This window comes from Mytilus trossulus, chromosome 11 (genome assembly GCF_036588685.1).
Source record: "Mytilus trossulus isolate FHL-02 chromosome 11, PNRI_Mtr1.1.1.hap1, whole genome shotgun sequence".
Classification (NCBI taxonomy): Eukaryota; Metazoa; Mollusca; class Bivalvia; order Mytilida; family Mytilidae; genus Mytilus; species Mytilus trossulus.
This window is the reverse complement of record NC_086383.1, coordinates 53821392-53837266: the sequence shown is the minus strand read 5'-3', so window position 1 is coordinate 53837266 and position 15875 is coordinate 53821392. Positions and strand designations below refer to the sequence as shown.

The 15875-nt window shown below is 34.0% G+C and overlaps 1 protein-coding gene across 1 annotated transcript in view; it reads right to left on the bottom strand.

Annotated features, from left to right (window-relative positions):
• Positions 1-1720: 1720 nt before the first annotated feature.
• LOC134690164 (uncharacterized) overlaps positions 1721-15875 on the bottom strand; it is a 41194-nt gene continuing 27039 nt past the window's right edge. The window contains exons 2-4 of the mRNA XM_063550141.1: positions 6113-6184; positions 4589-4610; positions 1721-2019 (exon numbers count right to left, since the gene is read on the bottom strand). Of these exons, the coding sequence (XP_063406211.1) occupies positions 1721-2019; positions 4589-4610; positions 6113-6184 (393 nt within the window). The remainder of the gene's footprint in view (positions 2020-4588; positions 4611-6112; positions 6185-15875) is intronic.

Here is a 15875-nt window from a genome sequence, read left to right as displayed (position 1 = left end):
CTTCACACTTGTCAACCTGTCGACCTGTCATCCGTTTAACCTTTACACTTGTCAACGGGTCAACCTATCATGCATTTTTCGACTTTTCAACATGTCGACCTGTCAACCTTTTAACCTTTACACTTGTCAACGGGTCAACCTATCATGCATTTATCGTCTTTACAACAGGTCGACCTGTCAACCTGTCGACCTTAACACCTGTCAACCTTTTAGAACTTTGTTGGGTCAACTTGTCAACCTTTCTAGTGTAAACATGTCGACCTTTTACTCTGTCAACTTATGTACAAACATGACTACACCTATTTACTTCTTTAATAAAACCGATGGAACTACAGTACCGTTTATCTGAATTGTCTCGAACTTCAATGATGAGGTATGGTCGAATAGTTGAACTCCTTTCCATCAGTTCGATAGAATGCCTTCCATGCAGACATATTTGTATTCTGTTATAGTGAGGTCGATAATTTGCTCAATCTTGAGAAGAAGGAAGACGGACAAAAAGAAAATATTGACATTCAAATACCAAAAATGTTTGTGGTAAATTATTTTTCTGTAAATGTGTTATTTTTTATTTTTTGTACACCTTTTACTTTCGTCCATAGTTTTTGATAAGGATGCAACCCCTTTATTTTTAGGGGAGGGGTGCATATATAAACTGTTAAGACAAAATTTTTATTGAGCCTATTTTGTCCAAGCTCGTCGACTTATGATTTTTTTTCTATATTCCAATCATCTTGTTTTGCGGCCATTTTTTGGTTCTGCCCTTTGATTTTGTAAATACTTTTCCAAACTTGGTGTCATCATAAATCCGAGGGTCCTGCCTATTTATTTCAAATTTGATCTAGCCCCCTACCAAATAGATATTATTGTTTGAAAAGAACCTTTTTTTTAACGCATAAATATAGAATAATCATACATTGTCTCGAAATATCAATGCTTAGAAACAGCCTCGCTTTCTTCCTATTTCTAAGCCTATACAAATAACATTGATATTTTAAGACAATGTATGGTTATTCTGTATTTAATTTGTAATTAAGTCATCGATCATTTAGATACAAAAATTATGGTGGAGGGGGAGACTCTGTCTGACGTGGAAATTTTGTTTTGAATATTATCTAATGGGCAGAAATATTTTGATTTTTAATTCCCAGCAACCCCGATTCCCTCCCCCTACGGCCCCACCCCAAAAAAATCGAAGGGTCCGTGCCTGTAACATGAATGTTATTTTAGAATTAAAACAAAACTATACCTATCCTGAAATACAGAACCGGCGAAGGGAGAAAACCACAATTTATATTATGTCTTATAAGTCCGTATAATTGTTAGCCTAAGTTTTTTGCGTTAACGTACGTAAGTTTTGTTTGAAACGTAAAATTCTCTACTGTAACTTAAAAACTGACTTTAGCAGAAAACCTTTTTTTCATCATTTCTATTCTTTTTCAAAACTGATGCATTATAGACAACTACTCAGTAAAGTGAAGTTGACCAGATTTAAAAAAAAGATGTTGACCAGATATCTAAAACCAGAGACATAGGCAACAAACAAGCTTATAAGATAAAAAATTAATGAAAAACAGATGTAACAGAAAGCAACCTATGCCAACTCTGAATTGCAGAATTAGGACAGGCACACACAGAACGTTCGGGATAAGGATTGAATGTTATACAACAAAACATTTTGATTTCGACCATTTCATTACAAAATAGAACATGCGTACATCTACCTGCAAAACAATACTCTATGTATATCATTAATAAATGTAGTGTTAAAACCATATGTATGTAAATGTGTATTCTTATCTGGATCAATCATGATCCAATTTCTTGTCTCTATATCAAGTCCACAACGACCTTCAACGAGGGAAATGCCATCAGTGGCATGTCGCCCTTCTGGAACATTATCCCCAACTAAAAGCTTGACTAGACTTGATTTCCCAACAGCGAACTGGCCCGTTACCATGCAGCGCATGTCAAAAGATTGGTAGCTTCCGCTGCCAAGCAGTTTGTTCAACATAGAATCTATTAATAGAAATTTCCTAAATTGTTAATTATTGACGTATTGCTGAAGTCTAACAAATATGTGGTTACTCTTTAGGAATAGTGACTATGTGGTATTATAATATTCTTCAGTAATAAGGAATATCTGTTTTTGTTTCTTCTACTATTTGATATATTGCTTAAAGTATTCATAAGACTAAACCATATCAAGACGATGAAAAAAGATATGCCTCACATGTTTTGAAAATATAGGTGGTAAATTTCAAATGTTGAAATAACAAGAATGTGTCCTCAGTACACGAATGCCCCACTCGCACTTTCATTTTCTATGTTCAGTGGACCTTGACATTGGGATAAAAACTCTAATTTGGCATTAAAATTAAAAAGATCATATCATAGGGAACATGTGTACTAAGTTTGAAGTTGATTGGACTTCAACTTCATCAAAAACTACCTTGACCAAAAACTTTAACCTGAAGCGGGACAGACGGACGGACGGACGGACGGACGAACGAACGGACGCACAGACCAGAAAACATAATGCCCCTCTACTATTGTAGGTGGGGCATAAAAATGCCAATATTTTAAAATGTCAACTATGCGAATCTTTCAAAGTTAATTAAAAGATAACCCCCATCGAAATAACATCTGAACTGAAAAACAGAAAATCTAAAATTTATATAAATTGAAAGGTAGTTTGAGTCAACAGATATAAACAATTCATCAAAATTCATAAAATTTTGTGAAAGTGTTTATGAATGATTGTCCGAAAACTGGAAAATTACCCTTTTTAAGCATGAAAATTCATAACACGGAAACGTAAAATCTAAAATTATAAAAAATCAAAAGGGAGTATACGTCAATAGTATAAAAAATTTACCAAAAGTTCATTTAAGTTGATGTAAGTGTTGTTGAGTTATTGTCCGAAAAAAGGAAAATCCCACTTTTTCAAGGATAAAACTTTATAACATGTATAACATAGAAACGAAAAATCTTAAAATTTACAAAAATCGAAAGGGAGTTGACATCAATAGATATAAAGGAACGGACGGACAAAGGTATACCATAAAACGTCCCGTCTTAGACAGGTGTATAACAACTGCAACAAATCTTCCTTGAGACATAAATTCAGATTCAGCAAATTTTAAATTTCTAAAAAGATATCAACTCGAAAACGGTGATCCAAAATTGGAATTTGGTCTGTGTTTTTTGGTAACAAATATTGTGTAAAAAGTTCTTATTATTTTTTCCAGGACCACTTTATTTTAGAAAACACAAGAATTTCGGGATATAGGGACACATGTAGATAATAAGGGTAAACGTTCATCCCCGAAATGATAGGAACTGATTTCGATTCATTGTTGATATAAAGGAATTTCATACATAAATTATAAGAATTGCACACATGAGAGTGCACATGCTAACATAGTAATTTATTCAAAATCCGTATTTCCAAGGGGTGTTACTTTTAACTGAATGTGTCAAAGTGACACGAATTCATTGCCAGTCCCAACATGTTGAAAAATCTGCAATTTCAGTATAAACACATGTTTTCAACAATTTTGGTCATGTTGACTTATTTTTAGGTCTTACTTTGCTGTAAATTATTGCTGTTTAGAGTTTATCTCTATCTATAATAATATTCAAGATAATAACAAAAAACAGCAAAATTTCCTTAAAATTACCAATTCAGGGGCATCAACCTAACAACCAGTTGTCCACTTCATCTGAAAACTTTAGAGCAGATAGATCTTGACCTGATTAACAATATCAACCCCTATCAGATTTGCTCTAAATGCTTTGGTTTATGAGTTATAAGCCAAAAACTGCATTTTACCCCTATGTTCTATTTTTAGCCATAGCTGCCATCTTGGTCAGTTGGCCGGGTCACCTGACACAATTTTTAATCTAAATACCCCAATGAGGATTGTGGTCAAGTTTGGTTTAATTTGGCCCAGTAGTTTTAGAGGAGAAGATTTTTGTAAAAGATAACTAAGATTTACGAAAAATGGTTTAAAATTGACTATAAGGGCAATAACTCCTAAAGGGGTCAACTGACCATTTTGGTCCTGTTGACTTATTTGTAAATCTTACTTTGCTGAACATTTTTGCCGTTTACAGTTTATCTCTATCTATAATAATATTCAAGGTAATAACCAAAAACAGCAAAATTTCCTTTAAATTACCAATTCAGGGGCAGCAACCTAACAACCAGTTGTCCAATTCATCTGAAAATTTCAGGGCAGATAGAACTTGAACTGATTAACAATTTAACCCATGTCAGATTTGCTCTAAATGCTATGTTTTTTTAGTTATAAGCCAAAAACTGTGTTTTACCCCTATGTTCAATTTTAGCCATGGCGGCCATCTTGGTTGGACACAATTTTTAGACTAGATACCCCAATGATGATTGTGGCCAAGTTTGATTTTATTTGGCCCAGTAGTTTCAGAGGAGAAGATTTTTGTAAAAGTTAACGACGACGGACAACAGACGCCAAGTGAGCTAAAAAAGAAATAATCATAATTAAAAGGCATAAGTAACACTAAATACATAATGTGTCACATCTAATAATGAAAAAAAATAAAATACCTTTCGTCCTTAGTACTGCAGTCTGAAATAAACAGTAAAATGTATTGAGTGTATATTCGGAAACTTGTAGAAATGTTAAAGTTTAATAAATAAAACTTGTAGAAATGTTAAAGTTTAATAAATAAAACTTGTAGAAATGTTAAAGTTTAATAAATAAACATCAACAACCAAACGTAGTCTGTAATGGAAAACAAATTGATTGTGATTGATTCATTTTTGGTGGCAAATGCATCTCGCTGACCTATTTCTTGCATGTCATGTTTCTTCGTAAATTTTACGCACGCCATCACGAGTTGGTTGATAGTTATGGAATAACCGTTTCACAAATTATATTTGATATTATGTTCTTTACGTCGTAACTTCAATACAATCTCCTTCCCTTTCATGAATGTGACCTACTGAATTAGATTATTTACAAGATTTGTTATCTCATAAGCAACACGGTGGGTGCCACATATGGAGCAGGATCTGCTTACCCTTCCGAAACACCTGAGATCACCCCTAGTTTTGGTGGGGTTTGTGTTGTTTATTCTTTAGTTTTCTATGTTGTGTCATGTGTATTATTGTTTGTCTGTTTGTCCTTTCATTTTTAGCCTTGGCGTTGTCAGTTTATTTTCGATTTATGAGTTTGACTGTCCCTCTGGTATCTTTCGTCCCTCTTTTCATAATTGAAAGAAGCTGGAGGACCTAAGAAAATCAACCATGTATATCCATACTAATAAGATAAAAATGGAAATTGTAGGCAGTGTGAAGGCTTTGGATAATAATAACACTACCTAGAGAAGTATAATATAAAAGTATCAATACCATTGCCTTCTGTAGACTGTGAATGTGGTATGATTAACCTGAACTTAACCACTTTAACTATCCCGGGAAACATGCATGAACTCAATATTATATAATGTACGGTACCGTGACGGATCATCAACAGAGAGAGAAAAGGTAGAATTTGTGTGTATTTATTTGTTATTATCATGATATTTGAGCACAGCTATCAATAGTCGGTGGTACATTTTCTACAACCATTCCAGATTAATTAAGAAATAGGTAAGAAAAGTCAAAAATGAATGGTGAATTGATGAACATTGCCTCGAACTTGATTAATTTCTCTTTCAAATTGTACGCATTGTACAGAAAGAAAGTTACAGAAAAAAAAATTTAATAGGTATATCGCAAGAGTTGTTACAATGGGCACAATATTTCTATTTCTGTGCATGTTCTTTATCGTACACGCTTGAAAGAAATAGCAAATTGCCTTAGTGGAAGGAGGACAAAGCTTATAATGTGGCGCCTCAAACAAACTTGGTTGTCTTATCAAACTAGTAATAAAAAATAGATTGCATTATATTTTAAGATATTTTTCCAAGCCTTACAAAATGTTTAAAGCTTGAAATCTACTATCTTGGAGTATCCTGGTTTTGTGTCATTTGATTTACTTGGTTTTATATCACTTTACATTTTGTAATTGGATGTGTACCTGCTATATTCTTGATATAAGCATATGTAATTTAAAAGCATGTGTACCTGTAAGTATTCCATCACTTTTTTATACTGTCCCTTTTTTTCTGCTGCCGCTAGATCATACGGAGTCTTACCCTGAAACACAAAAAAATGTTGTATTGCTTTTCTCTGTTAATTACAAATAAGACTTGTATATCTCATATCTCATTATGAGTAACTAAGACCATAATAGTTGAGTGGTGCTTTAATGTTATTTTACATGTGCTCAACTTATAATGTCTAGTTTAAAACGCATAACTAATGCAACATCATTCCGGCGTTTTGCATTTGCGCCGATTTTTTCTTTCATTTGTGCCGATTATTTTTTTCATTTGCGCCGATTTTTTTACAGGTAAATTACAGGTGAAATGATATAAGAAGATGTGGTATGAGTGCCAATGAGACAACTCTCCATCCTTGTAATGTTATGTCATTTATCATTAAAGACCTCTTCCATTAGCCAGTTGTACATATGTTAAGAATTGTCAATCATGTATTTAACTGTTGTCTCCTGCTTAAAATCAAGAAGTAAAAACTTAAGATAAACGCACTTTGTTTATACTTAAATGACGAAATAAAAATATATGTACAGCATTTAAATCCATAAAAATCAATCTGAAAACGCATCACATGGTATAGCTGACTTAGATAAACCCTGAAACCAAATTTCAGAAATCCTTGTATTGTAGTTCCTGAGAAAAATGCGACGAAAAATATTCATGGGACGGAAGGACGGACTGACTGACGGACTGACTTTCTGAAGGAAGGACAGACAGAGGTTAAACAGTATACCCCCCTTTTTTAAAGCGGGGGTATAAAAAAACTATTCTCAATGTCAGATTTTGCCTTTTTTTTTCATTTCCATTACAATAACATGAATAAGGGAGTGTTATAAATAAAAAAAAAAAGAATCTGATTTATCGTGTCAAAAACTAAATAAATTTGTTTGTGCTTTGCACCTACAATATTTTTGACAAACAAAAAAACCCAAGAATTTATATGCCCCACTTACGATAGTAGAGGGGTATCATGTTTCTGGTCTGTTTGTCCGTTTGTAAGATTGTCCATCTGTCCCTTTTCAGTTTAAAGTTTTTGATGAAATTGTAGTCCAATCAATTTGAAATATAGTTCACATGTTCCCTATGATACGATCTTTCTAATTTTAACGCCAAATAAGATGTTTGACCCCAATTTCACGGTCCACTGAACATACGTGTAGAACATAATAGTGTGAGTGAGGCATCCATGTACCATGGACACACATGGACACCTTCTTCTTAGATTTTTATTGTTTAGTTGCTTCATTACTGATTTATTATAATATCATTTAACCCATCATTGATCATTTTTTTAACATTTTTATATGGTTATTGCCTGTCCTTTTTTAGACCTGTAAATGAGAACACACACAATCATGCACATAAAAAAACCTCATATACATTTTTGAAAGTCATTTGATACATATGTATTATTTCAATTAAGTATTTTATTTATTTCTGAAGTAGAATTATCCTTGACTAGTTGACTAGGCTCTACTGATATGATAGATATGCGGATGTCTTATTTTGGGATCTTGATAACGTTGGAAAATGTATCAGGTAGGTGGTTAATCGTACATATCATGAAACAACTATGTTATAGAGAAACCATTGAAATAAGTCATATATTGTTGAGACAGCAACCAAACAACATGATCATATAATCAAAATTAAAAACAATTTGATAGTAATATTTAAATAAATAACTTTAAATGGCATTAACAATTACTAAGTAGATGTATTCATGTATGTTGTTGAATTATGCTGAAAGTATTCACTAGTTCATATGACTGGAAAAAACTGATCAATATTTCAGATTTTACAAAACAGACTAGACAAATTGCAAGATAGCAATTATGGAAGAGTCACAGTTGAAAAAAACATAAAATCTATGAAAACAGCTAACAGCTCACAGCTACTCATAACATTTTTTGTTAATCCATTTAATATGTGTTGTCTTGATTTTAAACTACCAGTAAGCTTAAGATATTTAAATATAGAAATAACCGAACGGCACACAGTAATTTCAACAATTTTGTTTTTGGTATTTGTGTTTTATTCAGATGTAGAAGTGGAAGAAACAACATTGAACAAAGAATGAGAGTCATCTTTTTAAGGTGGAACCTAACACTACAGGGAGATAACTCTGTAAAGTCAGCTTAACGTTTTAATTACGTTGTGTTGTAAAAGGAATATTAAGCTTCTCAATGATCAAAATTGGTGTTTGTCAAATTGCTATATGGAATAGGATCCCAGTTAGGGCAACCAGTCCGGTACCCACGAATGTAGTTCTTAAAAAAAATATATAACTTTTGTTATAAATTGTGTAGTGTTATTATTTCACTAGTTCTGTAACTGAATGTAGATTTATTTGAATGTATAGGCTTTCTAGTTTGAATTTCTGTAAAAATTTTGATTGATTTAAATGTAATCTGGCGTCAGTACATAGAGTAAATTGCCTAAATTCTAGCCTTTATTCTTCCCCGGAAGTAGACAGACTGACCCTGTTGTCAATAAAAACAAAATTTTGCAACGGAATGCCGGTCATGAGGCACTGAGATTGTACTTAGACACTTCAAAATTAATGCCTAACATGAACCAGAAGTCCCAAGGTGGCTATCAAATTTTTTTATTGAACAGGACCCTATGTATTTACTATGATTTTCAATGCGTTCCAAAGGGGCAAATAATTGGGACCCCGTTCCATATAACCAGTGTAATTTTTCTGACAAAACGGTTGGTTCAAAAATTTAAAATTTTTTATGTTTTTGTTTAAGTGTCAAAGTTAATACTTTGACAAAATTTTATGAAAATTAAACGAGCCAAATTTATTTTAGTGGAAGTGTTGGGTACCACCTTAATAAACATTTTACTTGAAATTGAAATAATTCTATTTTTCCTTTATTATGCATTTCAAATATGAGCATTGGGATAAACTCTAATGAGACAGCAAGCCAGCAGCACAACCACAATAGCTATTTGGAAGTCTACTGAACAGTTATCAAAGGTACCAGGATTATAATTTAGTACGCCAGACGCGTGTTTCGTCTACATTAGACTCATCAGTGACGCTCATATCAAAATATTTATAAAGCCAAACAAGTACAAAGTTGAAGAGCATTGAGGATCCCAGAAGCTGTGCCAAATACGGCTAAGGTTATCTATGCCTGGGATAAGAAAATCCTTAGTTTTTAGAACAATTCAAAGTTTAGTAAACTTAAACTTCATGCAAAAATGAAATTTGTGGTTTTTCAATATAAATTAAATTGAAAGTTAGCAACTCTTTGATGCGTTGGTGCAACTTGCACGGTTTCAGATTTTTTAGCTTCAGAACTTGTTTATGAATGATTTATTTATTCCACATTTAAGATGGATATATCAATATACATGTGGAATAATTGCCAATATGACAACTGATTTTATATGTTTTGAAATATCTTCTGCTCTTGTCTCGTTATGTCTTTCATCCCACTTTATATTGACTTCACTCTGTGTAATTATATTGGTTTCGATGGTTACTGAGTGATATTACATTATGTAAGTCATTTTTCTTTATTTCTTGTATGTTTTTATTAAAAATTATTCTTTTAAAGAGTCATTAAAATTGAGAATGGAAATGGGGAATGCATTTAAAATGATATGCATTGCTCAGAAATTTCCTTGGTAGGAAAAATTGTTATTTTCTTAACTTCAGTTTTTGCTGAAACATGATGTTGGGCTACTGCCACAAGGCCACTTTTTTTTTATTAGTTGGTTTACGGATCCGCCGACCCTGTTTTTCACGATATTGAAATAAAAATAAAAACGATTTTGAAGATTTTTTTTAATTCCGCCGACCTTTTTCTGTTTGAAGAAGTACAAATAAAAATAAAAACATGATTAAAAAAGATCGGTCTTTCTTCTTCCAGTCGGAATACCCTCGGAAATCCCGTGCGGTTCCCTGTTCAGTGAACGTTTCATGATGATCTAATGTGGTGAAAAGGAACCAGTTGAAAGGCGGTTCCCTGTTCAGTCAACGTTTCATGTTACACGCAGGACTTCGGGAAAGTTCGGAGAGCCGACAACCTTGCTTCAGAAGTTGAAATGGAGGACCAGATACGATTTTAATATTGTTGCCTTAGAGATTTTCGGTGTAAATCTTAACGGTTGAACAAAATAAACATCGCAGTCATGAATAATAAGTTTGGTTTAAAAGGTCGAACAACCGCTAATTTGAAACCCTGTTTAAGACTGTCAGTGAGGTTGACGGTGGGTCAACTTTGGTTTAAGTGTTGATCAGAAAGTCTGAAACCCGTCGAAAGGGGTTGTTTTAGTTTCTTGAGGATTGAGCTGCATTTGTCATTACATATAGAATAGAATATCTTTTATTTCCATAAGAGGTACCCACAAGGGGCATAGTGCATACACATTCATGACAATATATAGTTACAAACAATTACAAATACAACTAGATTTGCGATTGCAAGCAATAGCGGATGGCACCCTTTCCCTATTGCCAGGTGAGCGGCAGTTCCATCAAGATTGGTCCATCCAATTCCTAGAACTGTCTTGGACAAAAAGTGTGGAAGAATAAAAATAATAACTAGATTTGTAATTGCCAGCAATAACGGATGGCACCCTTCCCAAATTGCCAGGACAACGGCAGCCATTTTTGAAATTCCAAAGTCAAAGAGCACATCAGCACATGCCATTTACCATTTTTGTAAAGTTTTAGAAAGATTGGAGCATTTTGAAAATTTTGAAAATTTTCACATTTTACCCGTTTCCATGGCAACGGAAGCCATCTTGGCCATTCCAAAGTCAGAGGGACAACTTCACATGGTGGTCAACATTATACCATAATTCCATCAATTTTGGTCCATTCTATTCCAAGAACTGCTCCGGACAAAAATAGTGGAAGAAAAATAATAATAAAAAAAAGAAAAAAAAGAAACGTAGAATAACAATATGTCACCCCAACTCCGTTGAGGGTGCCATAACTAGAATTGCCATTGCAAGCAATAGCGGATGTCACCCTGGTCCACCAATTGCCACTAAACAGCAGCCATGGTAACGGCAGCCATTTTAGAAATTCCAAAGTTGAAAACCAAATATAGATTAACAACATTTCTGGAACGTTTCATACATTTTTGAAGAATTTTCAAAATTTTGCTTTTTTTGAACAGTTTCCATGGCAACATTTGAAAATTCAAAAGTCATACTGCTGCCTTATATTGTGCTCACAATAATATAATACCATTATATAACATTTAACGGCCGTAGATTTACTTTAACACTAATGTTCTAGAATGTTCCATTACACTTTTACATTCTTTGTTTCTATGACAACGGCAGCCATGTTGGATATGCCAACCCTCGACTGCACTTCTGCACATGGTCTTTAACATTTTGGTAAAGTTCCATAACAATTGGTTCATCCTATTCTCAGAAATAGTCTGGACAAAAAAGTGTGGAATAATAATAATAAAAAAAAGAATCGTACAATAACAATATGTCACCCGACCTCCGTCAGGGTGACATAACTAGATTTGCTATTGCTAGCAATAGCTGATGATGGCACCCCGTACTGCACATTGTCACAGTAGCATCAACACTTATGAGTGTACAAAAGTCAAATGACATATCTATTATACATGACAGAATCAGCATTTCTTAACACCAAGCCCCCCCCCCTTTTTTTTCTTTTCCGTAGACTACGTTTCAGTTCTATACATAGTTTGGGAATCCTTTTAAATCTAAAATTAGACACGCGCGCGAGTAGGAAGGTGGTGTCACGTGATACTCAAGTATATTATCGTGGACTTAGCATATTAATATTCTTTTTAAAGGGGACCTTGGACAGACAACATGTGTATATATTGACGGAGCGGCGTATTAACTGTTCAATTTATTCTTCAATAGCTCGCGTATCATACAATACATGTAACTTATCGTGTACAATTTAATTACATGTTTATCGATTGATTTCAGCTAATGTGTATATTTTAGCAGGTGTGTCATTCACGGATATGTACTTTAACGCAAGTGCAGAAATGTCAGTAATTTGTACTCTGAGTGTTTCTCGTTCTCTCGGTGGCGATTTTCTCTTTAAAGCACATTAAATAAAATACATATTTTTATTCTAGAATATTCTAGTACATGTTAGCAGTACAGCAATTGCATGTGACCATATGCACACACTCCTAATTACGATTTCCGTGGAATTGTTGTTATATTTTTCAAGAAAATGCAGCTAAAACGCATTTTCCCATAGGGTCAATGATAAACTTTTGTTCAGTTTCCATGGCAATGGCAGCCATTTTGAAAATTCCAAGTACTGTTGGTACCTCGGGGCACCACTGCCAACATTTACATAAACTTTCAAGACTTTGCCTCTTATAACGAAAGATTTAAAATTTGGATTTTTTTTTACATTTTTGTAGTTTCCATGGTAACGGCGGCCATTTTTTACCATTCTAATGTTTATTGCACAACTTAACATGGCGGTTCATATTATGGTATAGTTCAATCAACATGGGTATGGTCAATTCCGAGAAATAGCATGGACAAAATGTGTGGAAGAATAAAAATAATAATAAAAAGAAAAACTAGATTTGCGATTGCAAGCAATAGCGGATGGCACCCTTCCCCTATTGCCAGGTGAGCGGTAGCCATAGTAACGGCGGCCATTTTGGAAATTCCAAACTCAAAAGTCAAGTCTACATTAGCTGAGCAACATTTGTTATAAGTTTCAATAAATTTGAAGCATTTTGATTTTTTTTGTATTTTTGCTGTTTCCATAGTAACGGCGGCCATTTTGAATATTCCAAAGTCAAACCCCCGCTGCAATTTTTTCCCTCCACAATCATATACCATTTAATGTCTCTAGAATAAATTAAACATTGAAGTTCTAGAATGTTCTGTGAAAATTCAAAGTTTTGACCTTTTTGCATTGTTTCCATGGTAACAACAGATATTTTGGAAATTCCAACGCCAAATTCCACATCTTCCAATGTTGCTCATCGTTACTGTGAAGTTTCATTAAGTTTGGAACATTTTGAGATTTTTGAATTTTTTGGAGTAGTATCCATGGCAACACAGTAGTTCCAATGAGTGCCAAAATCATCCAACACCTGTATATAGTGGGCACCTACATTGTATAAAAATATAATGATTCTGAGTTAAATAGTATCCAAATAGTTCACCAAAACAAAAAACAGTATTTTTTCACATTTGTTTCGTTTCCATGGCAACGGCAGCCATCTTGATGGTGCCATACCCCGATTGCACAATTTCATATAGTGGTCCTCATTATGGTATAGTTCCATCAATATTGTTGAAGCCAATTCTGAGAAATAGCATGGACAAAAAAGTGTGGAAGAATAAATATAATAATAAGAAAAAAAGAAACGAACAATAACAATATGTCACCCCAACTCCGTTGAGGGTGCCATAAAAAGAAACGTAGAATAACAAGATGTCACCCCAACTCCGTTGAGGGTGCCATAATGATACGCGAAGCGAATTAAAGGTTTTTTCTTTCATGAATTCAACGGAGAAGATACGTGTATTGGTTGATTGAAGGTTTGTGATCATGATTGATCAATCAATCAATTGATCGATCGTTTGATTGATTGATTGATCGAATGATTGACAGTTCGTAAAAATAGCGATGGGACGTTTATTTCGGATTCTTAAAAATAGCGACCGGACGTTTATTTCGGATTCTGCACTTGATTGATTACTTGTTTGATATCAACACTTGATTGATTGATCGATCTCTAATCATGATTTAATCAATGTTATCATGATTTGATCACTCTGATCATGATTTGGTTGATTGATCAATACTTTCTATAGCCGAAAATGACATATTTTGCATGGGTTTTTTCATTGTCTATATGTTTCGTGCTGTTCAGTGACAAATATCTCACGCACAATTTTACATGTAGTATTGAGAACAACTCTTAGATCCGAAAAAAAAATGAATTGCGACTGAGTTATTTTAACACTAGATTTGCTATTGCTAGCAATAGCTGATGATGGCACCCCGTACTGCACATTGTCACAGTAGCATCAACACTTATGAGTGTACAAAAGTCAAATGACATATCTATTATACATGACAGAATCAGCATTTCTTAACACCAAGCCCCCCCCCCCTTTTTTTTCTTTTCCGTAGACTACGTTTCAGTTCTATACATAGTTTGGGAATCCTTTTAAATCTAAAATTAGACACGCGCGCGAGTAGGAAGGTGGTGTCACGTGATACTCAAGTATATTATCGTGGACTTAGCATATTAATATTCTTTTTAAAGGGGACCTTGGACAGACAACATGTGTATATATTGACGGAGCGGCGTATTAACTGTTCAATTTATTCTTCAATAGCTCGCGTATCATACAATACATGTAACTTATCGTGTACAATTTAATTACATGTTTATCGATTGATTTCAGCTAATGTGTATATTTTAGCAGGTGTGTCATTCACGGATATGTACTTTAACGCAAGTGCAGAAATGTCAGTAATTTGTACTCTGAGTGTTTCTCGTTCTCTCGGTGGCGATTTTCTCTTTAAAGCACATTAAATAAAATACATATTTTTATTCTAGAATATTCTAGTACATGTTAGCAGTACAGCAATTGCATGTGACCATATGCACACACTCCTAATTACGATTTCCGTGGAATTGTTGTTATATTTTTCAAGAAAATGCAGCTAAAACGCATTTTCCCATAGGGTCAATGATAAACTTTTGTTCAGTTTCCATGGCAATGGCAGCCATTTTGAAAATTCCAAGTACTGTTGGTACCTCGGGGCACCACTGCCAACATTTACATAAACTTTCAAGACTTTGCCTCTTATAACGAAAGATTTAAAATTTGGATTTTTTTTTACATTTTTGTAGTTTCCATGGTAACGGCGGCCATTTTTTACCATTCTAATGTTTATTGCACAACTTAACATGGCGGTTCATATTATGGTATAGTTCAATCAACATGGGTATGGTCAATTCCGAGAAATAGCATGGACAAAATGTGTGGAAGAATAAAAATAATAACTAGATTTGCCATTGCAAGCAATAGCGGATGGCACCCTTCCCCTATTGCCAGGTGAGCGGTAGCCATGGTAACGGCGGCCATTTTGGAAATTCCAAACTCAAAATTCAAGTCTACATTAGCTGAGCAACATTTGTTATAAGTTTCAATAAATTTGAAGCATTTTGAAGTTTTTTGTATTTTTGCTGTTTCCATGGTAACGGCAGCCATTTTGAATATTCCAAAGTCAAACCCCCGCTGCAATTATTATCCTCCACAATCATATACCATTTAATATCTCTAGAATAAATTAAACATTGATGTTCTAGAATGTTCTGTGAAAATTCAAAGTTTTGACCTTTTTGCATTGTTTCCATGGTAACAACAGCGATTTTGGAAATTCCAACGCCAAATTCCACATCTTCCAATGTTGCTCATCGTTACTGTGAAGTTTCATTAAGTTTGGAACATTTTGAGATTTTTGAATTTTTTGGAGTAGTTTCCATGGCAACATAGTAGTTCCAATGAGTGCCAAAATCATCCAACACCTGTATATAGTGGGCACCTACATTGTGTTAAAATATAAGGATTCTAAGTTGAAGCCTACTCAAACAGTTCACCAAAACAAAAAACTAGAATTTTTCACATTTGTTTCGTTTCCATGGCAACGACAGCCATCTTGATGGTGCCATACCCCGATTGCACAATTTCATGTAGTGGTCTACATT